General features: G+C 39.2%; 1 protein-coding gene across 4 annotated transcripts; it reads right to left on the bottom strand.

Annotated features, from left to right (window-relative positions):
* Positions 1-15: 15 nt before the first annotated feature.
* ano1b (anoctamin 1, calcium activated chloride channel b) lies at positions 16-27921 on the bottom strand. 4 transcript variants are annotated; one of them, XM_078791434.1, is made up of 25 exons: positions 27555-27920; positions 25326-25694; positions 22176-22274; positions 20707-20858; positions 17429-17483; positions 16063-16111; positions 15629-15684; positions 15011-15052; positions 14855-14919; positions 14542-14676; positions 13382-13542; positions 13044-13126; positions 12497-12508; positions 11847-11921; positions 10642-10710; positions 10344-10545; positions 8758-8869; positions 8026-8083; positions 7478-7578; positions 6831-6973; positions 5995-6147; positions 5830-5882; positions 3757-3941; positions 2638-2743; positions 16-1080 (listed from the first exon to the last, which is right to left on the bottom strand). In XM_078791434.1, exons 1-25 carry the CDS (start codon positions 27648-27650, stop codon positions 838-840), a joined length of 2874 nt encoding a protein of 957 aa, XP_078647560.1. In that variant the 5' UTR covers positions 27651-27920; the 3' UTR covers positions 16-837. The 4 variants fall into 4 exon arrangements, 3 of the variants coding, with proteins under 3 accessions (XP_078647560.1, XP_078647578.1, XP_078647612.1); XR_013627538.1 differs by having other exon boundaries at positions 1040-1080; positions 3757-3822; positions 27555-27921; XM_078791452.1 differs by lacking the exon at positions 12497-12508.
* Between the last annotated feature and the right edge of the window lie 22 nt (positions 27922-27943).

Genomic DNA, 27943 nt, shown 5'->3' with positions numbered 1-27943 from the left:
CACCAACCATTGAACTATACTATAAATGTATTTATTTGATGATTTCAATCATTTTTAACATTCTCTTAAGTCAAAATGATGTCATTTGCAAATTTTCCGGAACATTCTTCATGGTTTAGGTCACTAATTAAGAAAGTCAGACATGCAAATTGGCGTTTTATAGTTTCCAAGATACATTATTGTGTCAAAATAATGCAAAAACTGTAGTTTATCAGAAAGTACAGTACATCTACAAGCAAGCAGTTCTATCTGAAAGCCTGTCTGCACATTCCAATACATTCATATTAATATGTCCAGAGTTTTTACATAAAATATTTAGTTTTTATCTCTCTTGGAAAGTGGAACAAATGCATGCATGTAGAGAAATTTCATGAACGGTAACAGAAATGGACTTTTTCATCAACGTTTCTTGGAAACGACAAAGCAGATAATTATAAGCAGCTGGTGGCAAACCTCCTTATATGTCCAGGCTCACTAGAAGGTGATCAGACTTTTTTTTTGTTGTTATCCTCTTAATGAGCAACCTGTATTAATGTAAAAAAAAAAAAAAATCACCAAAGGAGTCCGCGCCTCACCAGCCATGAACATCACCGCACGTCACTGTTCTTCAGCCATATTTGTTGATAACGTCGCTCAAATTCCATTGACAGATGTTTGCATACATGGCGAGTAATACATATGCATGCATGCAGCAAATGCAGACATTACATCGTCAACATTGCAGTTAAATAGGACGCTTGCCAGTTACCATGACGATCACACACATCGGCCAGCTGCCTTATCAGTCGTTGGAATGTTTGGAAAAGTGAAGGTTGGCTTCTATTCAAGCCCTTCGTTTCATGGCTCATCCTGATATCCGTGGGCCTGCGAATCGGAGCGCGGCCGGGCCGTCGTGTTGTTAATCGTGCTGCGCTTGTTCGCGGCGGAGGCCCTGCTCTCCACGTGGATGCTCTTCACCTGCTCTTCCCTCATAAAGAGATCTACCAATAAAATCTTCTCCTTGTGGATCTGCAGGCTGATGTCTTTGGGGATGTCCGGGATCAGCCAGTCCACGAGGTCATTCATCAGCATGACGACATTCTGGTAGGAAATACACACGCTGAGTTTTCATCGACGGTGACATTTTTGTTATTGATTAAAAAAATCAAACGTTAACATTTTATACCGTATTTTCCGGACTATAAGTGGCACCTTTTTTCATAGGTTGGCTGTTCCTGCGACTTATACTCCACAGCGACTTATAAATAAAAAAGTGTTTATGTTCCATAAACACTGGACACCTTTTCTGTTCATGTTTATTTTTTGTGTATCTGAATAAGCATTGTGTTAGCATATCTTACACCTATTCAGCCTGTTCTCTATTCTTTTATTAATCTTAGAACTTGCCTTCCAAGATGACGTAATGTCTGTTTTGGTCGAGTAGTTTGGAAAGTAGTAGTGCGACTTATGTATGTTTTTTTATACCTAATTATGCATTTTTGTCCTTGTGCGACTTATACTCCGGAGCGACTTATAGTCCAGAAAATACGGTAAATAAACCCGCAAAAAATGCGACTTATACTCCAGTGCGACTTATGTATGTTTTTTTTATACCTAATTATGCATTTTTGTCCTTGTGCGACTTATACTCCGGAGCGACTTATAGTCCAGAAAATACGGTAAATAAACCCGCAAAAAATGCGACTTTCCTCCAGTGCGACTTCTGTATGATTTTTTTATACCTAATTATGCATTTTTGTCCTTGTGCGACTTATACTCCAGAGCGACTTATAGTCCAGAAAATACAGTAAATAAACCCGCAAAAAATGCGACTTATACTCCAGTGCGACTTATGTATGCTTTTTTCTACCTAATGATGCATTTTTGGCCTTGTGCGACTTATACTCCAGAGCGACTTATGTATGTTTTTTTATACCTAATTATGCATTTTTGCCCTTGTGCGACTTATACTCCGGAGCAACTTATAGTCCAGAAAATACAGTAAATAAACCTGCAAAAAATGCGACTTATACTCCAGTGCGACTTATGTATGCTTTTTTCTACCTAATGATGCATTTTTGGCCTTGTGCGACTTATACTCCAGAGCGACTTATGTATGTTTTTTTATACCTAATTATGCATTTTTGCCCTTGTGTGACTTATACTCCAGAGCGACTTATAGTCCAGAAAATACGGTAAATAAACCCGCAAAAAATGCGACTTATACTCCAGTGCGACTTATGTATGCTTTTTTCTACCTAATGATGCATTTTTGGCCTTGTGCGACTTATACTTCAGAGCGACTTATAGTCCAGAAAATACGGTATATCGTAGGAATACTACAAATGATGTTTAATCCAACTAATCAAATTTTTCCAATTAATTAATCATGATCTATCACCATTTGAAACTGTTCGGGCTATAAAGTCTGGTGCTTGTGCATTACTGACCCCTGGTGATCAGTGTAGAATACTACATCTCATTGTCTTTGAATGCATCTCTTATAGTAAATTCAGCATTTTTTTATTCTTGAAAATACTTCATAATTAACAAAATACGTAAGTAGAAAAAATGTTCTGTATCAAAAAGGGCGATGAAGTATACTGTGTATGTACACACTGTATGCATACACATTTAGTACACACATGCACGCATTACCTGAAAAACGATTACAAAGGCAAGCCGAATAGCGAGTACTGCCCAAAATTCCTTGGAGATCTCGTATGGAGTTGTCGACCAAGGGGGTTCTCTGTAGTCTTTGTACCTATAAAAACAGACATATTACGTATCGACGTCACAGTTATAGGATTTTATATTCGCACCCATTCTAGGACCTTGTGTACTAAAACTTCCTGGTCTATCTCCTGGCACCCGTTGGCCTGGATGGGGGTATCGACTTATTGATTGAATGTGCATAGATGACTGTCATTAGCCATGTTTTTCTCTTTCCGAATGACCTTTCCGAAAACAATGGTATACATGGAAAGGAATATTCCAATCTCCTGTCTACATGCGCTATAATATAATCAGAATCAGAATAATAATATAATCAAAACAGAATAGTCCAACAGTAGCCACGTTTTTACATGACCAGTTTTTCTCTTTCCGAATGACCTTTCCGAAAACAATGGTATACATGGAAAGGAATATTCCAATCTCCTGTCTACATGCGCTATAATATAATCAGAATCAGAATAATAATATAATCAAAACAGAATAGTCCAACAGTAGCCACGTTTTTACATGACCAGTTTTTCTCTTTCCGAATGACCTTTCCGAAAACAATGGTATCCATAGAAAGGAATATTCCAATCTCTTGTCTACATGCGCCGTGAAAATCAACCAGAATAGTCAATAGGGCATGCCCAGTAAAACATAAACATCAACATCACGTGATACCGGCTTCCCCGAGTTATTCTTTCAATTGTTGGAATAACTCCGTATTCCCGTTTTTTGACATAATGGCTATTGACATCATATTTGCAAATGATGATTAATTAATGTTAATTATAAAAAGTGATATTGGATAATTCCTCACGGTTTCTCAAGGTACACTAGTGTGCCGCGGCACAGTGGTTGAAAATCACTGGCATCGGCCACCAGTGTAACTTTATGAGAGAAAGCCACCCATCGCTTGATTGTAACCTTAAGATGAGTGGAAAGATGAAAATTTGGTGAAGTCACGTGACCCCAAACACATCGAAAATCTCCACAACAAAAGTTATTTTCTTTGCTGGGTCGCGCATGGTTCATGTGTAACAGAGGTCCAATGCCCACCTGCATATCTCAACGGCAAAGCCAAGTTGCACGGGATCCATGGGCTCTTTCCCATCCTGGAAGTGGCTGACATTAAAATAGGAGAGAGTGTGGTTGACAAATCCATGCATGGTGCCGTCAGGGCTGTACATGTACTGGTAGACCATCCGAGGAATGAAGTCTGAGGTGAAGGAGATGACAAATGCCTAGGAATGGTAGGTGGGTAGGTGGTGTTAGAGGCGGGAGTCAAAGATTAGGGACAAAAATGGGACTCGGGCTGTGACTGATAAATAATTAGGGATGTAACGGTACAGGGAAAATTCGTAAAGTGGATAAGATAATGTTCAGTCCAGATTGGGAACGGGACCATTCACACCCTTGCAATGAATGTTGGCCCAATATATTTGCAGAATTGTTGCCATTCGGCCACATCGGAGGCTTTTCCGACATGAAGCGCTTATTTAAGGTCATGCCGGAACATCTCAGTAGGATTCAGGTCAGGTCACTTTGACTAAACCACTCCAAAGTCTTCATTTGGTTTTTCTTCAGCTGGTGTGTTTTGGGTCACGGTCCAAGTTGGTTTCGGCTTGAGGTTACCAAAAGATGGCCGGACATTCTCCTTCAGGATTTTTTGGGAGACAGCAGAATTCATGGTTCCGTTTATCAGTTAAACAGCTCCAGACCATCACACTACCACCACCATATTTTACTGCTGGTATGGTGTTCTGTACCTGAAATGCGGTGTTGCTCTTACGCCAGATATAGTGGGACCCGGGTTCAATCCCACCCTCGGCCATCTTTGTGTGGCGTGCATGCGTGGGTTTTCTCCAGGTACTCCGGTTTCCTCCCACATTCCAAAAACATGCTAGGTTAATTAGCCACTCCAAATTGTCCATAGGTATGAATGTGAGTGTGAATGGTTGTTTGTCTATATGTGCCCTGGGATTGGCTGGTCACCAGTCCAGGGTCCCCAAGACAACTGGGATAGGCTCCAGCACCCCCCACGACCCTCGTTTGGATAAGCGGTAGAAAATGAATGAATGAATAATGTGACACTGGCGTTCCAAAAACTTTGACGTTTAGTCTAGTTAGACTACAGAGTATTTTCCGGAAGGTCTTAGGGATCATCTAGATGTTTTCTGGCAAAATTAAGACCAGCCTAAGACCAGAACTCAGTGTCTGTCATTCTTGGAAGTTCAGTTTCATCAAACGACCTGATTTTAGTCTCCTTTCTGTTTTTAGTCTAGGGTTGAGTAGTCCAGATCATCCACATGAGTCTTAGGTTTCTTCTCTGTTTTACGTAATTTGGCTAATTTTCCTTTTTTTTTGCTATCTCCTCCTCTTCCTGCTTCTAGCTCTTCCCATTTTCATTCATTCATTCATTTTCTATCGTTTTTTTCCTCACAAGGGGGTGCTGGAGCCTATCCCAGCTGTCTTTGGGTGAAGACCCTGGACTGGTGGCCAGCCAATCACAGGGCACATATAGACAAACAACCATTCACACTCACATTTGGAGTGGCTAATTAACCTAGCATGTTTTTTGGAATGTGGGAGGAAACCGGAGTACCCGGAGAAAACCCACGCATGCACGGGGAGAACATGCAAACTCCACACAGAACTTCCCATTTTCCTTCTTGTCATTTTGTGTTGGTGAATTTTGTGTTGCATTTTCTTCCTTTACCGTACCCCAAAAACCAGCCGAGGTAAAACGCACCAAACCACGACGATGGCGTACCGTTACACCCCTATGAATAATGAATATTGCATATCTCAATATGACAGTGAGGAATGCTACATACAAGCGTAAAGTTACGATAAAATGTCAGATGATTCCAGCAGTTAAATGGGCTGGGAGTGTGGCTGATGATGTTCTATGTACAAGGAACAGTCTATTCAATCTATTTTGGGGATGAATATAGAGTGTTAGATGGAAAGTATTGGGTGATGTAAAGGAACTTCTCCATCAATGTCATGTTTCATGAAATAGAAGAAATAGGGCACAATATGGGATTTAAACGGGGTTCCACTGTATTGTAATGAAGGTACGTGACACAAGAATTTGTTATTTGGTATTAATATTGTCTTATTACTTACATTGATAATGACAGCCACTTTGGCAACCCCTCTTAGGATGTTGTACCATATACCTACAAATAGAAAAGTAAATGGCTCAATAAATAGCTGTACTGCATATACTGTACATCTACTGTACGAGAAGCAATCGTATGGATATGATACTGTATGTTACTGACTACCAACCGATGTCTTTGGCTCTGGCTGTTACTGGCCTCCGCAACTCTGTCACAAACTTCTTGGCATCAAGTCGGATTTCAATGATGTTGTTGAGCAGAGCGAATAATGGAGCAAGGGGGAAGGATGCCACGAATAATGTGACGAAACCGAACTGGATAACTGGGAAAAACAAACACAGAAGGAGATATTTACAATGGTAAAACTACGATGGTATATCCATCCAAAACGAAAAATAAACCAAGTTTTTGGATGTGGAAAATTGGGTAGCAGAAAAAGTTACAATGTTGGGAGAATAAAGTCAAAATATTAAATTATAAAAAAATTATAAATTATAATAATAATTATAAAAAATATACATAATTGTGTAGAAATTTGGTGAAGTACAAATAAAAAGTAAAGTTATAAAAAAAAAACACTGGTCACAAGCAAAATGCTTCCAGAACAAAAGTTTTTTCTTGGTTTAGGTCCTTAATAAAGAAATAGTCCAAAGTGCAGATTGGGAATAGTTTCCAAGATATAATATTGGGTCAAAAGAGTTTATGCTTGTTTATACTTTTGCATCAACATTTCTTGGAAACGACAGGGAAGATAATTATAAGCAGCTGGTGGCAAACCTCCTGACTATTGTTGGATTGCTGCTAAGTAGCAGAGAAAAGCTAAAAAAAAAAAGTTGTTCAGATACTGAATTAAGGAAAACAAACTATCCAAATCTACATGTCCACATGTAAAAAAGTACTCCATTTTGTTCTGAGTGATGAATGCATTCATGTAACCTCTGCGTTATGTAATCACGTTCTTGCTTAAAAGTGGCATAAGGTGCTAATACCTCCGTCGCTACTCACTCATTTCCATATATTCAGGCGTTAACCCCGAAAATGGCTCCAGGAAATGGTCGGTTTCATATCTCTGCAGCTTCTTCTGTCTTTCTTCCTCTTGAAAAGTCCCTTGTTTGGACTGGATGTAGCGAATGAACTTCTTGAGCTTGCTGAAAAGAACGCAAAAAGAGCTGTTCCTTCGGAAATGTAACAGAACAGTGGCTAAGGCTTTACAATGAGGTACGAAAACCCAACCTACCTGACCCTAACCAACACTCATTAGTTCAGGGGTCTCAAACACGCGGCCCAGGACACTAGTTTGAGGCCCCCGCCTTGATATGAAAGTTTAATGTTTGATATGGATGCTGTATGGTATCATGTACCCAGAAAAAATTATTACATTTGATTCATGTTCATGTTAAAGGTTAAATAACTGTTAATAGTTATCCTCCCTATCCGTGTGGAAGTGGTAAGTTTTTGGCTATTTAAGTTTAAAGGAAATATTTCTAAAGTTCATGTAATTTTTAAGAGCAAAAGATTTTGAGTACACTCCAAGACTTAACAAGCTTTGGACCTCAGGTTCCCGTACCGTTCTTTTTATCAACGTTCTTCCATTGGAACTTGTGTCTTTGGTTATCCAGTAGAATGTATTTTGTTATGTAGCCATTACTTACGGTACTCCGATCTCAAAAAGGTTGTTCTGAATGAGCTGCTTTCCCAACATGGTGATACTCAGCTGAATACACAATTCCATCAGACAGCCTCCATGAGTACACTGGAAAAAAACAGGACAAGGCTTTGAAACAACAGGAAGTGGTACAAGATTAAGTATTGTATGCTAATGCAATGTGTCAGGAGTTTCATCCAACGGAACGTCTTTGGGACGTCATGTCCCGTTTCATCCATCGACACAACATCGCACTTTACTGACTATGCATTTCTATGTACTGTATTATGGTTAAGGAGGACCTTTTGTATGGAGTTGTGGCCACTGTAGAGCAGCTACACACAATAACCTGCTCAGAAAGCTTTCTAGAGCTTCCACATTCTGCACCCATTCCAGCTGTATTCCCTTGGATTTCCAATACAGTCTGTTTTAATATGTTCCAACCACTTCACAGGATACAGTACTACCACTATGAACACCGTAAACCAAGAACCTACTTTTGGCCCATCCTGTTTATCACAATCAGTTAGGATTCTTATGTTTAGGCGGCCTTACCTCTTCCATTCGGTAGGATTCAAACACGTATAAGTAGCTGCCTGGTCGGCCTACAAGTCTGTTGGCAAAAAGTACAAAATGATTCATGGATTAGTTTTTATACAGCTCTTCATTCATTGAGCCTATCCCAGCTGTCTTTGACAGCGAGAGGCGGGGTACACCCTGGACTGGTGGCCAGCCAATCACAGGGCACATATAGACAAACAACCATTCACACTCACATTCATACTTATGGACAATTTGGAGTCGCTAATTAACCTAGCATGTTTTTGGAATGTGGGAGGAAACCGGAGTACCCGGAGAAAACCCACGCATGCACGGGGAGAACTTGCAAACTCCACACAGAGATGGCCGAGGGTGGGATTGAACTCGGGTCTCCTCGCTGTGACTTCTGTGCGCTAACCACTCAACCTCCGTGCAGCCAAGAAACTGGCTGAAATGGTGATAAACGGCAGTAAAAGTTGTCTGAATCTCCTCTTACAGAGCATGATTGGGAGATAGGATTAATTTAGTTTAGCACGCTCGTGCGGTTGTGTGTGTATGTGTGTGTGTGACTCGGGCTTGATGAATATATTTTCACCATAATGTGTTCTACGCCTTTAATGTATGGGACCTTTTACAGTACTCAATGATGACATGCATGTTCTGGGTGGGAAAAATACGAGAAGCACATTTATACTTTTGAGGCAAGATGAAACAAATAAGCTAATAAGCAATCTTGCATTCACGAACCTTCCCCTGAAGAAAGCGATGTAGATGATTGGAGTGAAAGCATTAACAAACTTCAGAATGAATGTCTTGAAGATGAGTCTCTCCTCAAAATTCTTGTCTGTTTTTGGAACCTCTAAAAAGAAAGCACAGTACAATTTTCATACATTTCTTCCACTTTGCGTTCATTGCTGCTGACTTCCAGGTTTCTTTATTCCTGAGTCATTTATTGGGAGCAAAAAGGATGAACAGCAGGAATAAACACCCGTGAGAAGTCGGGCCCCCGTCACGCAGAAAACTGGTAAAATCTAAAAACTAAACTAGTACAAATGACCGGAGGTGACTGGTGTTGCAGGGGTTCGTAGACCATGTCCATCATGGTGTTCTGTGGGGGGTGCTTTGTAGGGATCGACCAATATTGTTTTTTTGGGGGCCGATGCTGATTTTTTTCCAATACTGCTTATATATACTGCTGATATTTGTGGCCGATACTGCTTTTGATCCCTCAATTTACATGAAAAAATGACCATGATAAATATTACAAAATATAAATAAAAAAATCGGTGAATCCGTGCGCGTATCGGCCGATACCGATTCAAGGAGAAAACACAAATATCGGCCCGATAAATCGACCGGCTTATGTATTGGTCGATCCTTAGTACCTTGTAAAGGTAGGAGGTTGGGGGGTCTGATACCACATGTTATCCGGCCCCTGTTCAACTACATCAGGGGTCTCAAACACATGGCCCGCGGTCCAAATGTGGCCCGCAGGACACTAGTTTGAGGCCCCCGCTGTATGGTATCATGTACCCAGAAAAAATTATTACGTTTGATTAATGTTCATGTTAAAGGTTAAATAACTGTTAATAGTTATCCTCCCTATCCGTGTGGAAGTGGTAAGTTTTTGGCTATTTAAGTTTAAAGGAAATAACTTGAAGGCTACCGTTTAGGTCGCTAGCTCTCGAGTTTGCGAGTTAGCATGTGTCTCAAGACCGTGCAGTTGCGCAATATGTTGTAAATAAACAGAGTATAAATGTGACTATAGTCGTGTTTTGTCATGTCTACAGGGCTCTAATAATGCTTTAATTTTAATCTGAAAAAAATCATTTGTCTACCCACCAACTATATGTGGTTTCTTAAGTTTTTATTATTATTATTATATTTATTTATTACTGATTGATTGATTTTCTTTATTCTTGATTTGTTTATTTATTTTGTGCAGAAAAACAAAAATTAAGATATTTGAGCTTTTATTGTAGAAAATCGGAACCAAAGCACTGAAAAAGTTTGTATATTTTTCTGTTTTTAATAAATGCGTTTTTTTTTTTTGAAAACCTGATGCGGCCCAGCCTTGCCCAGACCCTACTAGCTCCAGTGGCCCCCAGGTAAATTGAGTTTGAGACCCCTGCTGTAAATGGTGAATGATGGCGGCCGACAAGGCCTTCCACTGTTTGGTGGTCTTAGGTCTGATAATCTGATGCCATGGTTCCCAATTGGAACCAATTAATTTGAACTAATTAGCTCCATTACTACATTTCAATGAGTTATGTCTAATGAGTTACGAACTAAGCACACGTTTTAAAACGGTTCCGATACCTTACCGCACTTACCTAAAACCGTGAGCCATCGCGCCACCGCACCATACACTTCGTCCAGTATGAGGATGACCACAAGGTTGATAATGGCTGCCGTGGTTTTGACAGTAAGCTGTACGTGGTTTCGTGTCATTGGATTGGAGCTCATATGTAGAGCAGCTTTTGTGGAGATCCGGTAGAGAATGACACCAAACACAATGGCAAATGTTACACCCATCTAACAATAGAGAGTGGCAGAGTTACCAACGTAGCATACTATCGAGTACACTGCGTATCAGCATTTGGGAATGTAGTAACTATATAGGAACATTACCATTAACAACATTGTGACAATATTAGTCATGTAGGCAGGGAGGCGATCTTGACATGTCAGTTTTTCCATCTAAAAAGTAGATAAAGAATATGAAACATGCATAGAATTATAATTTAAAATCTAGCACTCGGGTCGGTGCTAAAAAGTGTATTTCATGCAGTAATTTTCATTTACCGACAGATTTTATTTGTCTACACCAGGGGTCTCAAGCACGCGGCTTGATATGGATGCTGTATCCCAGAAAAAATTATTACGTTTGATTAATGTTAAATAACTGTTAATAGTTATCCTCCCTATCCGTGTGGAAGTGGTAAGTTTTTGGCTATTTAAGTTTAAAGGAAATAACTTGAAGGCTACCGTTGAGGTCGCTAGCTCTCTAGTTTGTGAGTTAGCATGTGTCTCAAGACCCTGCAGTTGCGCAATATGTTGTAAATAAAAAGAGTATAAATGTGACTATAGTCGTGTTTTGTCATGTCTACAGGGCTCTAATAATGCTTTGTTAATTATAATCAGAAAAAAAATAATTTGTCTACCCACCAACTATATGTGCTTTCTTAAGTTTTTATTATTTGCCGTTTTATTATTATTATTATATTTATTTATTACTGATTGATTGATTTTATTTATTCTTGATTTGTTTATTTATTTTTCATCTTATTTTGTGTAGAAAAATAAAAATTAAGATATTTGAGAACTGTAGAATGTTTTATCAGAGCTTTTATTGTAGAAAATCGGAACCAAAGCAAAGTTTATTCATTTTTCTGTTTTTAATAAATGCATTTGAGACCCCTGGTCTACACTATAAAGTACTCGGAAAAATTAGTATTTTGTTGTAATTTTCATGATTGATTGATATGTTACTGTAACAGAGTATGGTAAGAAATTAATATTTTCAGTTTTGTGCAGCGCCTGGTAAGTTTGTGTACTTTTTCAAAGTAATCATGTTCAGTAATCAGTAATCAGACTGTTGTTGTTTTGCCACTATCTTTTCATATATGATACCTTACGTAAAAAATGTCTCTCAGAAACCGAATGAACACTTATGTATCTTAAAGAAGGTACTGTACATATCAAATGTGACAAACAACACAACAAAACAGGAAAAACAACGGAAAGAAAAACGCTAACGTCGAACCCCCACTCTACTTTGTATCAAAGCCTCAGTTTATCTGAGCTGGATTACCGTAATGTCACGTTATTATTACCTTGTACGGCGTCTTGTGATGTCTGCTCAGAGACTTCTGCATGACTTGGAATTCATATTCAGCCCTGGGGTGGTCCTGTGTTGGTTTATAGACAGGAAAAGGAAAAATGAATAAATGATAATAATGCTTGTGAAAGGTGTTAGGGGATAGAACAGGTAACTAAGAAGGGTAAAAAAATGAAGTCTAATCAAATGAATACTTGCATATACATTAGTATGAGATTTTTGAAAACTTCAAAACCTTTTGGGCACATTTTTTGGACAAAATTTCGAGACCAAAATGTCAATGAGGGAGTAGTATTTGGTTACACGCATATAATTCTGACAAACACACTTTTGGAACGCGATAGAGTGAGGGAGCGATATTCAAACTGCGAAGTAGCTAATTTTTTTCATCGTTTTTCAAAATATATTAACTCATGTTTTGGGTTTTGTGATTGAATACGGTCTGTTATCATTCAAAACAAATGCATGTGTAAGCGAATTTCAACATTTTCAAGTATAAAAAAAGCTAAATGAAGAAAAAAACGAATATATCACATACATTTATTCAGATTATTTTATTCAGTTTCACATTGAAAAAGAAATTCGGAATAGGAGAGAGACAGGATAAATGGATGAAACATATACTTAGAGCGATTTTATCCAAACCTTGAGCGCTTCCTGTGAAAAATAAACGACAAGAGAGAAGGAGGGGATGGAGGGGAGAGATCTAAAGTCAGTGAAGGCAACCTGGATAACCTTAACTATGGTCACATGATATTGTCCTTTGACTTTAATTAGGATGTATTTTAACTTCAAAAGAAGTTTCTGTCCACTTATGGTAATGAATGTCATATTCATAGAAGGCCAAATTGATGATTGAAACAGACATCAATTTAATTTGTACAAACTGTTGGAATGGAATATGTTCCAATCTGTCTTGGACAAAGTACTGCAATGTCCTTACCAACCACAGAGACATAAAACACTCGGAAAACGTAATAAGATTCCTCTTCGGAGATCGATTGAACTTTACGAAACATTACGAACCGCTGCTGATCCACTAAGAAAATAATTATTTCCCGCCCTTAACGTGTTCATTGAAATAAAACAAATAATAAACAAATAATTACAGCTGAACCTGGTTCAGATCCCCCTTTGTACTGTACTGCTGGCTATATGACCTAGCATAAATGAGTACACAATAATCCCTTACCTCATCGTCTTCAAACCCGGTCAGGTCCCATTCATAATTCAGTCTCATTTGTCTCCTCTTCCAATGCTCCATGAACATGGCCGCTTTTAATGAAGGACAAAACAGACAACAAAAAGCAAGACAACCGGTATCAGGAATGTTTGTTTTGTAAAAAATTTTGTCGTCTTGTCCAGAAAGGTGACTGTAGGGGTGTTATTATATGTCTAGAGGGCTCTAATGATATTAAATTCAGTACATAGAAGGATGTAAACAGGTTTTTAATACCCCAACTATGAACTAGCGTACATGGAACACCACCACAACCAAGTTCCCGGCATAGTGTCCATATGTTCACCTACCCCAAAGAGCCATGAATATGGAGAAGAAAACAGTAGCTGGGTTGTCGAACAAGTGACTGGCTCTTGCAGTTCCACAAGCAGAACTTAGCCTCCAGTAGCTGCAGACTTTATCACACATGGGGCACATGGTGATGTTGTTCCTCGGGTGGCATATCTCCATGCTGTCCAGCAATAAAGTCAAAATTAGACATTATTTGTATGCCTAAAAAAATGTGTATCCATGCAAACACAACGTCTCCTTTTGGGGGTTTCCGTAAGTGACAGAGGCCAACGGATGTGGCAAAGGGTTTTAACACGGTGATATCCTCCAGAGTCTCCTCCAAGTCTGACATTAAAAACCACTACTAGTCACATGTGTCTTGGCTCGACATTAACAAGAAACGGCAGCATGTGTCATAATATCCTGTGGGTGATGAGAAGCAGATAGAGGAGGAAGAAAAAGGCCTCGATGTCTACTCTAAAGTCCTTCTTCAAACTATTTTCACGAGTCTACATCGCAGTTCGAACATTGCGCCCTCACACTGTTGTGGTTTTATGAAAATGTATTCATAAATGATTGAGTTAAGGACTATTATTAGTAAAAAAATTTGCATATGTAAGCAAGTTGGAGTTATTATTAGTCTAAACTATGCATTTTCAAGCATAAAAATTGATAAATTAACTCATTCATTTTCTACCGCTTATCCTCATGAAGGTGCTGGAGCCTATCCCAGCTGTCTTCAGGCAAGAGGCGGGGTACACCTTGGACTGGTGGCCAGCCATCACATACAGACAAACAACCATTCACACTCACATTCATACCTATGGACAATTTAGAGTGGCTAATTAACCTAGCATGTTTTTGGAATGTGGGAGGAAACCGGAGTACCCGGAGAAAGAGATGGCCGAGGGTGGAATTGAACTCGGATTTTCAAGCTGTGAGGCCTGTGTGTTAACCACATTGAAACCAACCTCATTGAAATGTCTATTTTTCATTCATTCATTCATTCATTTTCTACCGCTTATCCTCACGAGGGTCAAACAACCATTCACACTCACATTCATACCTATGGACAATTTGGAGTGGCTAATTAACCTAGCATGTTTTTGGAATGTGGGAGGAAACCGGAGTACCCGGAGAAAACCCACGCATGCACACATGTTCTCCGCTCAAACATTACCTTGGTATGTTGTCATCAACCGTTGCACATCCATAAAGAAACACGATGACGCCCACCAGGGAAGCAGGAATCAGCATCTGGGTGTACAGTCCCAGCCAAGCGAAGTACAGTCCGATCTTCTCCCCAAAGTACTTCCTGAGTAACACAAAATGAAACATGCCACCAAACACGCCGATTGGTGACGCGGCATGTTTTTATGTTTTACCATAAAAAGGCAACTTGATCTTTAAAAAATAGCATTTGGGCAACGTATGTCACTGACAGCAAAATAGACAGACAGCAATAATGATAATAATGAAATAATGATAATTACCGTACAAGTCCGATGGGCTGGTATTTGTAGAAGACGCCGTAATTTGCCCACTCCTCATACAAAAGCTGAAGAAAAGAAAGTGTCAAGCTTGTTGTTGACCATTTCCATTTTATGTCTGACTATTGTCACTCATGAAAGCTGACAAAGAATTCTTACTTTTCTGTCGTTAGGCTCTGCACTTTCTTCATCGATATCGCCCTACGGACGATATTTTTTTTATTTCAAGATTTGTTTAAGGTAATTTCCCGACACCCGCGGGAAAGTGCTACAGGAACTAAAACACACTCAAAAATGTATAAATTAATAAATCATCCTATTTCATGGTTAAAGTATGACATATTATTAGCAAAAAAAAGGATGTATTTGTAAACAAATCTCATGTTTGTTTTTGTTTTTTTTTACCAAAATGACCCATTTTTAAGCATGGAAAGGTTTAAATTGATCTAAAATTAATTGTGATGATCAATGATCTTGAAAAATGTCAAAGTACTGCGATATGGCAGGGGTCTCCAAAGTGCGGTCAGCGGGCTATTTGTGCCATGTGACTGTTTTTTTGTGACTGTTAACCACTCAACCACCCTCATTTAAATATAAAACTAAAAAAACTGAAAAATGTAAAAATATCTGCAGTGATTTTTACAAGAACAAAGTGGCCACATTTTCTGAAATTCTGAATTGTAAGACAAAAAAAAAAACTCCCAATGCTAGTTATCAGTGTATAGTAATAACAAGGTGTATTTGTATCATTGTGTTATCATGTCTACTAATACTCACGTCATGAAGCGGGTAAGCAGCTGTATAGACACCACTACCCAGGAGACTGGTGATACCTACCAGGGAAAAATAAACAATCATTTTATCCAGATACATCACTGATATTATGTGAATGCTGAAAAGCAACTTTTGGACTTTTTCAGATAATTATCGGTGCAATATCAGCATAAAAATGCAATATCGGTTCATATCAGTATGTGTTTTTTTTTCCGAGCATGAAACCCGATACTAAAAAATCGCTGTATACAACACATATAGCATGTGTTCATTCAACCACAGGAGATACTATGTCATGATACACATATCGGTATCGGAAATTGAGAGTCTGACAATTTCGGACATCCCTAATTTTATTCCATTACATTACACAGAATATATACTTGAACACCGGATCGGCATAATTAAACATTGCATAAGTTATAGTTAATACTTACCCATGCTGTACTTGGCCTTGCATTTAGTCCTTTTTAGTATTTCGTAAACCTAAAACAAAAGACAATTATTAGTCTTTGCTAACATTTCCAGAGACTTCCAGTTGCAGGTAGTGGAAGAGTACAAAAACTCAGTACTTGAGTTTTTGTTCCACTTTTGCCTCTTTCAAATACTTGAGTAAAAGTGTGAATAATCAGCCAAATATATACTTCAAAAACATACATTCTCGTAGTTTTTCCCAGGAAATGGTATGAATATTTACAATTCGTGTCCAGTCTGTTGTCTAATCAGATTTCAGCTCTTACAGTACCATGTTGCCATGTCAATCAAATCTCCGTAGGGCCTTCAGAGTGTCACATAAACGCTAACAGCAATGGTGCTGTTTCTTTAACCAATCAGATTTCAGATTCAGATCAAAGCATGGACTTCAATGGCGTCATTAGCAAGAGAACATCTTCAGTGAACGTGGAGCTCACAGGAGCTGCTGTTGGGCACCGTCCGCGCCGCTAACCGCTAACCTGCTGCTAGCAGGTGCATAAACGTAAACACTTCATATCACGTCTTCTGAATGCTTTACATTTTTATTTTGGTTGATTTTACCATTTCATACACGACTATGCTCAAAAATACAAATAAGCCGTATTCAACTACAAAATAGTAATTATTAATGAAATTAATACATTTTTCAAAGAAACCTGCGCGACGTTTGAACCCCAGTTTACCGTTCTACCCATTTTTCTCAACTGCTGGGTCTCACAGAGCTGTGTAAAATTGTGTCTTGACTAAGGATCGACCGATACATTGGCCGGCAGATATATCGGGCCGATATTTGCATTTTTTCGTTCAGTGTTTAAATTTCAATAAATATTTGTTTAAACATGAGACCTGGAATATTTATTATCATGGTCATTTTTTTCATGTAAATTGAGGCATCAAAAGCAGTAATCGGCCACAAATATCGGCTCAAGGAAAATCGGCCATGGGCTAAGGGTGATCCCTGTCATGTCCCTGAATGCACCTTACAGCTGTGCTATTTGCTTGCTACGCCGCCATGAGGTCTTGCGGCATGTTTACGGGTAACTTGGCCAAGCTTGAGCAGGACCCGAAGAACATGCCGTCCATCCGACACGCAGCTCGATTGCCTATACTGCTGTTATATATAGAACACACATTAACAACGCGCTCCGGCTCACGTTGTGTTGCATCGGGAATGTCGCCCACTATGAAAACTTTGTAGTTCTAAACATAATTAGGGTTTTTTTTTTTTACTCACTTGTTTATGTTTTTTTGCTAGTGTCTGTTACTACATCATATTCAAATAATATGCAAACTCATTCCCAACGGCATACAGTACTTTGTTTAACTTACTATTGAACTCCTGGTTTTACTGTCAAAGAAGGAATCCTTGTCTGAAAGGTCAAACCTGGCGACACACAGAAGCACAAACAACAAAATAAATATTTTACCCTCCACAAAATATTTGTCAAATCATCATTTTTCAGATAAAAACAGCACCCTGGCGTCATTTTTTTTCCGGGTCTATCACTTTTCTTGATGTTTTTCGTGCCGCCGACCTCAGCAGCAATGGCGTGCCAAGCGAGGCCTTCCTTACGCAGCTCAACAATCCCACCTCGTTCAAAGAGAGAAAGCTTTTTTTGTCTTTGCCGTCAAGAGATCACGACAGTGTGAACACTTGCCACAAATTCACATTCAATCCACATTTGTGCTTTTAGATTTTCGCTTTTAAATTCTGCGTTCAAACTTTTGATCAACTGATGAACCGCCTGTTTCACTTTTAATGCTTAGTTGGCGTTCTGAATTATTTTTTTTTCCCTCACTTCCATTTCTCCTTATTGGATTTTGAAGCTAAAGCTAAACTACACTTGAGTACACATCTTGCGTTCTAAAGAAAGAAAAAACAGTTAGCATGACTGAGCTAACAATGCACGTCATGAGACACACCGATTTCGATGATAAAGCCGTCAAACCTCCAACAATGGTACGGTATTACAAACGATTAACGACTGTAAGTCATTGGTGTAGAACTTACCAGACAGAAATGGAGCGGCAGATGGCGTTGCCATCGATGGAAGGGCTTCGTTTATGCGGCGAGGGGGGACATTGCTATGGTATCATGTACCCAGAAAAAATGATTACGTTTGATTCATGTTCATGTTAAAGGTTAAATAACTGTTAATAGTTATCCTCCCTATCCGTGTGGAAGTGGTAAGTTTTTGGCTTTTTTAAGTTGAAAGGAAATAACTTGAAGGCTACCGTTTAGGTCGCTAGCTCTCTAGTTTGCGAGTTAGCATGTGTCTCAAGACCCTGCAGTTGCGCAATATGTTGTAAATAAAAAGAGTATAAATGTGACTATAGTCGTGTTTTGTCATGTCTACAGGGCTCTAATAATGCTTTGTTCATTTTAATCTGAAAAAAATCATTTGTCTACCCACCAACTATATGTGGTTTCTTAAGTTTTTATTATTATTATTATATTTATTTATTACTGATTGATTGATTTTCTTTATTCTTGATTTGTTTTCATCTTATTTTGTGTAGAAAAATAAAAATTAAGATATTTGAGAACAGTGGAATGTTTTATCAGAGCTTTTATTGTAGAAAATCGGAACCAAAGCACTGAAAATTTTTTTATATTTTTCTGTTTTTAATAAATGCGTTTTTTTTTTTTTTTGAAAACCTGATGCGGCCCAGCCTTGCCCAGACCCTAGCTCCAATGGCCCCCAGGTAAATTGAGTTTGAGACCCCTGTGTTAGCTGCTACAATAACAATGTCGCTGTAGCTAGGTGTAAATACCGGTTACTTATGTAAATAGAACATTATTGTTGTTTTTTCGGAGGGTGTTTTTTCTGCTTTATAGTCGAAATAATTGTGTCCCGTTATGTGCACTATTAGGTTTCCTTTGCGATCCAACGGTGCAAAATGTAAACCCTTGAATTGCTTTGAATCTGCTGTCATTTTAAATCTATGCTAAAATAATGTCAGTGCATCCTGTCCATAAATTCATAATAAAAAAAATACACCCACATCTTGTGTATCCACACACAGAAACACACACATCCATGCACAAGGGGAAATTTGTGATAGTGAAGGGGCTGCACACACGTGTCGCGGCCCATGCAACTCGGGTTTGATACCTTGTTTAAGGGCACCTTGGCAGTGCTCGAAAGTGAACAGGCATCTCTCTAGCAACCAATTCAATCTCCGTATCTTTGCGCTCTGCTGGGCTCACATCCAACAAACAGGGTAATAGTGATATCAGTGATATCAGTGATATCGGTGACGAATCATCAACTATGGTCTCGAAGAATGTCAAATCACCAACTCAACATAAAAGCAATGCTGAATTGTTCAAGAACAACACAGATACAGTAAAGTCTCGTTATATCGATATTGGTTATAACGAATTACTGCTTATTACGATACTATTTTCATTTCCCGACAAATTTCTAGTCTCTTATGATATAATTAGTTCCGTTAGTACGATACACGGTTATTATGATAATCCGGTTACTACGATGCCCTTTTCATCTCCCGCCAGCCAATTTGGTCTGCTTATATCGATACAAAAGCAAAAAGAACAAAAGACATTGTTTTATACTATAGAACAATGTCGAGTGCATTATTGCCCACTTTTAATGCAGTTCGGCGCAGGATCGGATATATCGTCAGTCCGGTTATATCGATATTTTTTCCGACTCCCGACAATATCGATATAACGAGACTTTACTGTCGTTCTCCTGCTCCTCTTCGCAGCTGTCTGGAAAAAGAAGGAGATACTCAATGATGGGTCAGAAGGAGTCAACTCCAAATTGTCCATTGGTATGAATGCTTAACCGATTCTGTTCTCTTGCTACTGTGCAATGCAAATTTCCCCACTGAGGGACAAATAAAAGCATATCTTATCTTATCTTATCTTAGTTAGCTAGCTTGAGTCCCTGCAGCACAAGTGTTGTGCAATGTATTGTAAACAATGAATAATAGGAGTGTAAAGGTTACTATAGGGCTGTTATTTAATACTACAAGGCTCTAATAATGTGATAACGGTATTTAGAAAACAAGTTTTTTATTTTTGCTTTACAAATATTTCAATTGTCTGTGAAAAGATACATTTCAAGCATAACTTTCACTTTCACGCAAACGTTTTTTTGCTTTTGTGACTATGAATTATTTTCAATGTTCACATTTTTCAAGTTAAAATGTCCTTATAATGCGTAAGCTGCTGCACGCTACACTTGTCATGTATGATATTCTTTTCACCTTGTGGCCATTTTTATGGCTTCAAATTGCTCTCAAAGTGAAATCCATTAGTGGAGAGTTGCATCATCACTTCATTTTGCCTTGCGTGAAAGAAAACGTAAAAGATGTATCAATGTGTTGTATGAATCGGGCATTCAGGTTTATAAAAACGTACATGTTTGAATGAGTTAATATTATGGCTTTATTATAATAATACTTTTCTCTCATTAAGTTCTATGCTTGTTTTCCATTTTTTTGTGTTTTTTGCTAAATTGTATTTTTATTTTTTTTTTTAATTTGTGAATGTGTTGGTAGGACAGGACGAGGCTACTCGAAAACGGTCAAAGAGCCAACTCAACAATGTACATAAATGCAACATGTGTACTTACAGGTGCTGCTTCTCCCTGGAGAAGGTGTGTGACAGGTGTTTGATGTTCTTTGGTTGGCGTCCCTCAACATGCGGATGAAGAGGCTCAACAACTTTACTGACAAGTAAGCTGATCTTCTCTATGACACCGCTTGACTTCTTCACTTCATACACCTGGAGAGAAGAACACGCTTGTGAGCTTGTACGTTTACAGATGAAATTGATCAATTTTCTCTTTTCTCGGGGGCGTACTCACACTAGGCCATTCAAACCTTGCTCGACTTGGTTAACATACGTTGTAACATGGGAGTTTTACATCCAAAGAAACGCTATAAACCTTGCAATACTACCTACACTCTGTGATCTCAGCATCGCTTGAGGTGCTTTTTTCATCGAACTTCACCTGGTCCAACCAGAAACTGTACTAATCCATCAATTAGTTCATCAAACCTTTTAAATATAAATACAGTTTTAACATTACTAGAGCCCCCAGACATGAAATAACACCCCTATATTTGCTTTATATTACCCAGTATAGTAAACATACAGTAATAAGCCATTTAAGACCTAAATAAAACACATTCTTGCTGTAAGTATGTTGGGGACAAGGACGGGGGGACAGACAGGAAGTGACTTTGGGACCTCAGAGTTGAGCTTCAGCTTGGCGTGAGTTACGGCCACAACATTAGACCGTGTCAGGGATTATTGTGCCTGTTGTTGTGAGATCATTCAAACCTGCAAGAAAAGACTGTTGTTCCAGCAATTAAGTCTGGTGCTTGTGTGTCTCGCTGAACACTGAATTATGTACTTACAGTATGACAGCGTATCAACATCTTTGACTGCATCTTTTAAGAATTGCATCAAACTTGCAAACATATAAGCATCATGGGAACTGTAGTTATTTTAGCCACAATTCTAGCCGCTTTGTCGTTTAAGAAAAAAGTGTGAAACAAGTAGCGGATTAGCGTGTACTCACAGTACTCACTTCAGAGAACGTTTTTGTCATAACACTGTCATCTTTCAGTAAACAACTATAAAATACGAGTGGAATTAAGTTTTCAGCGAGTTTTCTTAACGTTTTTGGCTTCTAACTTTGTCATTTTTCCCCACTTAGTTTCAAATCCTTGTTAGCTTGGTAGCTTGCTATGCTTAAAGTGATGGCTAGCTCTTGTATCCTTGCAGAGATCCTGTAGCTTGTGCATAAGAGCTTCGAAATGTAGTGTAAACAAAGAATAATAGAGTGTAAAGGTGACTCTGTGGGTGTTATTTCATGTCTGAAGAGCTCTAATAATGGTAAAAAAACTGCATTTAGAAGGTCATAAACAGCTTTTCTACGCTCTAGCTAAGACAATTGGGTCTGGAACCATGGACGACTATAATAAACAAGTAGCTATTAGTACAGATGTGGGACCTGGATCAAACATTTTCCTTGAATCGTGTAGCCAACACACACGAGTTGTACCTTCAGCAGAAGGCGTCCATAATTCTTACCCTTTTGGTGGGCATCTTTAGCTTCATGAACTCCGCTTCTCGACAGAGAACATTCCACGGAGCATGGATTTTCACAAAGCCCACCCCTGGAATTTTGGTCTACAATGAACAAAACACAAACATGAACGGCATTACTTCGACTCTATTTGTAGATTAATTATAAAATGACATGAAGAAACTAAACGGAAGCAGCGCTGTTCTGTGTTCCATCCATGGGACAGAAGATATGATGCAATTGTGAAGTGATCTGCAAGGGTAACCCGTCTGGTCTGCCCCTGCATCGAAGCGAGCTCCATCGTGTGACAGTCAAGAGCGCTAGGCATCGAACTAAAAGCCCAGCACCACTCAGGTTTAGAGTCAGGTTTAGCAGCCGCACCATCTGGCATACGTCAAACAAACCCGTGTAGGACTCTCAGTTCCTAAAGGTGGTTGAACTTGAACTTCACTTTGACCCCTAGAGGAGCGTCAGCAGTTCATACTGTATGTTATTCCCGTACTTTTACAGTTTACAAAAGCCCTCACACTCAGGAAGTCCATCCGCCTGAACCTCTTTGGCTCTAAACACCCGCCTGTCACACAAATATGCAGATTTTTTTCTCGGGCTGTGAACTGCCTACAAACCCGGGCCTGATATCTTATGTGTTGTGGTATTTTAATATGGACACTAAAACTACACTAAATAACTACACAACACTCACTTACAGGCTGGTGAATTACCGTATTTCTCAATCAGAACACCACAAGCAGTGTTGGGTATGTTACTTTAAAAAAGTAATTAGTTATAGTTACTAGTTACTTCTCAAAAAAAGCAACTGAGTTACAAGGTTAAAGTAGTGTCTGTGCTTCCATTTGGCAAACTCTGTTTTGACATGCTCTAAACACCCGCCCACTCAAGTACTATGATTGGCTGAAGACGTGATTTTACTAAACCTTAGCCAATCCCCATTGCTTATGTGCTCTAAACACCCGCCCATCCAAGTTCTCTGATTGGACGAAGATGTGATTTTACTAAACCTTAGCCAATCCCCATTGCTTATGTGCTCTAAACACCCGCCCACTCAAGTACTATGATTGGCTGAAGACGTGATTTTACTAAACCTTAGCCAATCCTCATTGCTTATGTGCTCTAAACACCCGCCCACTCAAGTTCTATGATTGGCTGAAGACGTGATTTTACTAAACCTTAGCCAATCCCCATTGCTTATGTGCTCTAAACACCCGCCCATCTAAGTTCTCTGATTGGATGAAGATGTGATTTTACTAAACCTTAGCCTTATGTGCTCTAAACACCCGCCCATCCAAGTTCTCTGATTGGACGAAGACGTGATTTTACAAAACCTTAGCCAATCCTCATTGCTTATGTGGTTATCTCAGGTTTTAGTAAGATTGCGTCTTCAGCCAATCAAAGAACTATGGTGGGCGGGTGTTTAGAGCACATTGAGTGAGAATACAGCGTTTGCCAAAGGGAAGTACAGACACTACTTGAGGTAATGGTAATGGTAATGGTAATGGTAATGGTAATGGTAATGGTAATGGTAATGGTAATGGTAATGGTAATGGTAATGGTAATGGTAATGGTTTTATTTCATTTGAACATGCATCAGATTCCAATTGAGTACATCCCATAATCAGTTCCCAGTTCCACATGTCCAAAAGGAGTAGGAAGAAGCAAAGCTTATTAAATCCTACCCCTCCATCTGGTACTTTTACAATCAGTAACTGATACATTTGTTCACTTCCTGCTTTCCTAACATAATTTAAGTTTTTACTTTTTTTTTATTATTTTATTAATTTCTATTTTTGAATTTTTTTTATTTTCATCTATTTATTTTTAGTTTTTTTTTGTCACGTACCGAAGTACGAGGTGATATGACCAAAAAGGTAAAAATGTACACATCGAATGTCTGGCCAATGATTCCTCCTCAGTCAGTCTGCACATCATGCGCAGTAACAAGTAAGAGTCCATTTTGGCGTATTTTTAATTAAGTACGTGAATTAAAGGTAAAACACATTTGTAAACTACATGTCTAATTTAAATCAAACAAAATTAAAAAAAAATCTATAATTAGGTTTTATGAGACATTTGGGGGCCCCTGGAAATCTCAGAGCCCGAGGCAATTGCCTGTGTTTGCCTAATGGTAAGTCCTCCCCTGATGTTGATCCAGTGTGGGAACTTTTACAACTTCACACACCGCTTCCTGTTTGGATGCAGAAATTTCCCACATGTTTCCCAGGAGAGTGTCATTCTCTTTTCACCCTTTGTGTGATCTTACAGTCGATCGTTCCATCCACAAGTTGTGTTGTGTTGTGTCGGTGGCTCTTGTACGAGCCAGTTAGTAAGCCGACTACTTCCGTGGGCAGACATTTTTTAAACCCATATGTTTATCAGCGATGTCTGGGAAGTATGTCTTTAAAAAAAATACCTGTATTAGTGTAAGTACATTTTTAGCCATAGATAAAACTCACTAGGTTAGCATGCAGGCCTCACAGCTAGGAGACCCGAGTTCAATTCCACTCTAGACCATGTCTAATGTTCTCCCCGTGCATGCGTGGGTTTTCTCCGGGTACTCCGGTTTCCTCCCGCATTCCAAAAACATGCTAGGTTAATTAGCCACTCCAAATTGTCCATAGGTATGAATGTGAGTGTGAATGGTTGTTTGTCTATATGTGCCCTGTGATTGGCTGGCCACCCGAAGACAGCCTCGTGAGGACAGCTGGGATAGGCTCCAGCACCCCTGCAACCCTATTGAGGATAAGCGGTAGAAAATGAATAAATGAATGAAAAATATGATTTGGGGCTGCATGGTGGAGAAGTGGTTAGCACGTAGGCCTCACAGCTAGGAGACCCAAGTTCAATTCCACTCTCGGCCATCTCTGTGTGGAGTTTGCATGTTCTCCCCGTGCATGCGTGGGTTTTCTCCGGGTACTCCGGTTTCCTCCCACATTCCAAAAACATGCTAGGTTAATTAGCCACTCCAAATTGTCCATAGGTATGAATGTGAGTGTGAATGGTTGTTTGTCTATATGTGCCCTGGGATTGGCTGGCCACCAGTCCAGGGTGTACCCCGCCTCTCGCCCGACGACAGCTGGGATAGGCTCCAGCACCCCCCGCCACCCTAGGTAGAGAATGAATGAATGAATAAGCCTCACATCTTCATCGATCTCCAACTCGAGGCCCATATCGCTGAGTTTCCCCTCAAACTCCTCCCTCCTGAAAGCTTTCTGATCCTCCTGGGCGTTGAAGGTCTCTCCTGGGCAGTGAAGCTCCGCGTGTGATAGCGCAGGAGTCGGCGAAGGCGATGCGTTTTTGTCGGCAGATTTCTGAGGGTGATGGCTACGTCGCAGGCTGCGGGCAACAACATTTTCGGTGAACAAATGTGTCGTGTGTCGAATGGAACGTCCGCCGGACGACTTCTTCACAGCGTAGGCGAGGACATAGTCCACGTGCCGCTGACCATCTTGGAAGTAGAGGCCACACTGACCGTGGGTGTTTTCCGTTGGAGTTTGAGCCTTTAGCAGCTGACAACATACACAAAACAACAGAAATTTGGATTTAGGATGTGGAGAAATGTTTCATGAGTGAAGTTTTATTTCGCTTTTTGGCTTTTTCGGCATTTTGGCCGCGTTCATTATGGAGCTGGGGGTGGCCAGGTTGGTATTGGTGCACCTTGACTTGCTTGCAGGGTTGATTTAGTACATGCAGTACCTACCATAAGTAGTATAGATGTTTTTTATGAGCGCTAGAGTCTATTGGTTCTGAGTGGCTTCCCCAAGATCACTATCACTAATGCATGTATAAGAAAGGGTTGTACTACAGGCCGCATTTTTTTTTCTTTGTTTTATGACCTCTTTGCTCCGGGACCACCAGGGAAGAGTTATAAATAAAATGTGGTTAAGTGCATTGGGAATTATCCGCTTCATTTCTTCAATGAACTCTTTGTTTTTCTTTGGAATCCCAGTCAGCAGGAATAACTCAGTTTGGGCAATCCATCAAAGAGGAACGGGAAGTACTGTAGTTGTACTACACCGGGGAAACTACACATTATAGCAGTACAACATAAATCTGAATAAAACTAAAATATATACTATATCAGTGCTACGTACTTCCGTACACCGGAAAGTACGGTACATATCTGAATAAAAAACACGAGGTACCTACTGTATCAGTACTACATATTTGTATGAAAGTAATGTATATAGTGTATCAGTACTACATATATGTCAAACTAAACTACAACTTCATATCTAAATTAAGCTACTTACTGTTTCACTACTCATTAAATATATTTAGCACTAAACTACATACTGTGCCAGTACTAATACATTGGAATAAAAGCAAACCACATACTGTGTTAGTACTACATAAATGAATACAGTATAGTAGTACTAGTAGTAGTAGTAGTATACATCTGCATGAAACTATAGCCTCTCAATACTACATATGTGAATAAAAATCACTAAGTACCTACTGTATCAGTACTACATATATGTATGAAAGTAATGTATCGAGTGTATCAGTACTACATATATGTAAAACTAAACTACAACTTCATATCTAAATTACGCTACATCCTGTTTCACTACTTATTTACCTAAACTACATACTGTACCAGTACTAATACATTGGAATAAAAGCAAACCACATACTTTGTTAGTACTACATAAATGAATAAAGTATAGTAGTACTAGTAGTAGTAGTAGTATACATCTGCATGAAACTATAGCTTCTCAATACTACATATCTGAATAAAAATCACTAGGTACCTACTGTATTAGTACTACATATATGTATGAAAGTAATGTATCGAGTGTATCAGTACTACATATATGTAAAACTAAACTACAACTTCATATCTAAATTACGCTACATCTTGTTTCACTACTTATTTATATATACTTAGCACTAAACTACATATTGTGCCAGTACTAATACATTGGAATAAAAGCAAACCACATACTGTGTTAGTACTACATAAATTAATACAGTATGGTAGTAGTATACATCTGCATGAAACTATAGCATCTCAGTACTACACATCTGAATGAAAATAAACTGCATACTGTATCAGTATGGCATATCTGTATAGAACTCACTTACATAGCTTAGTACTGTGTACTTGAATAAAAGTAAACCACACACTTGTGTATAAAAGTAAACTAAATGCTGTGTCAGTACTACGTACAGCAGAATAAAAGCAAACTACATACTGTATCATTACTGCATATCTGTTTAAAAGTCAAGTAAATAGCGTATGAGTACTACATGGTGAGTATATATGAATCAAAGTATCATCACGGAGTGGGAGAGTATGTGAGCTTTGCCGTCATGTTCCTCGGATGTACTTTAAATAGTTCCGATTTGTTGTGCCTGTCACTCACCTCAAACTTGCCATGGAAGACGACGTCTTGGAGAAAATGTGGAATCTGGTGCACTGAAGATGTTGAAAGGTCAGGACCGTCCACCTCCTCTCTCATTGTTGACGGGCAGCTGAAGCGAGCGAAGGGGGGAAATATTCCTGTTTGTACTTCTACTCTCTTGGCTTGTCTTCTAGTGGAAATGTGCCATGCTCGGCTGCGCTATGCTATGGGAGTATCTGGAATGAAAAGAAGCTCATGCCTCTCTGCGGCTTTGGTGATGTGCCTTTAAAGCTCAGTGTTGTTTCCCTCGGTGTGTTTGTGTGCTGACCCAGAAGAGCAGCCTTGCTTGCTACATGAGAAGCTGAATTTGAGCCAACATCTAAACTTAGACACGATAAAACTCAAATGAA

The sequence above is a fragment of the Doryrhamphus excisus genome, linkage group LG1, assembly GCF_037039965.1.
Source record: "Doryrhamphus excisus strain RoL-2023G ecotype Guam linkage group LG1, RoL_Dexc_Guam_v1.1, whole genome shotgun sequence".
NCBI lineage: Eukaryota > Metazoa > Chordata > Actinopteri > Syngnathiformes > Syngnathidae > Doryrhamphus > Doryrhamphus excisus.
This window is presented reverse-complemented; position numbering and strand designations above follow the sequence as displayed.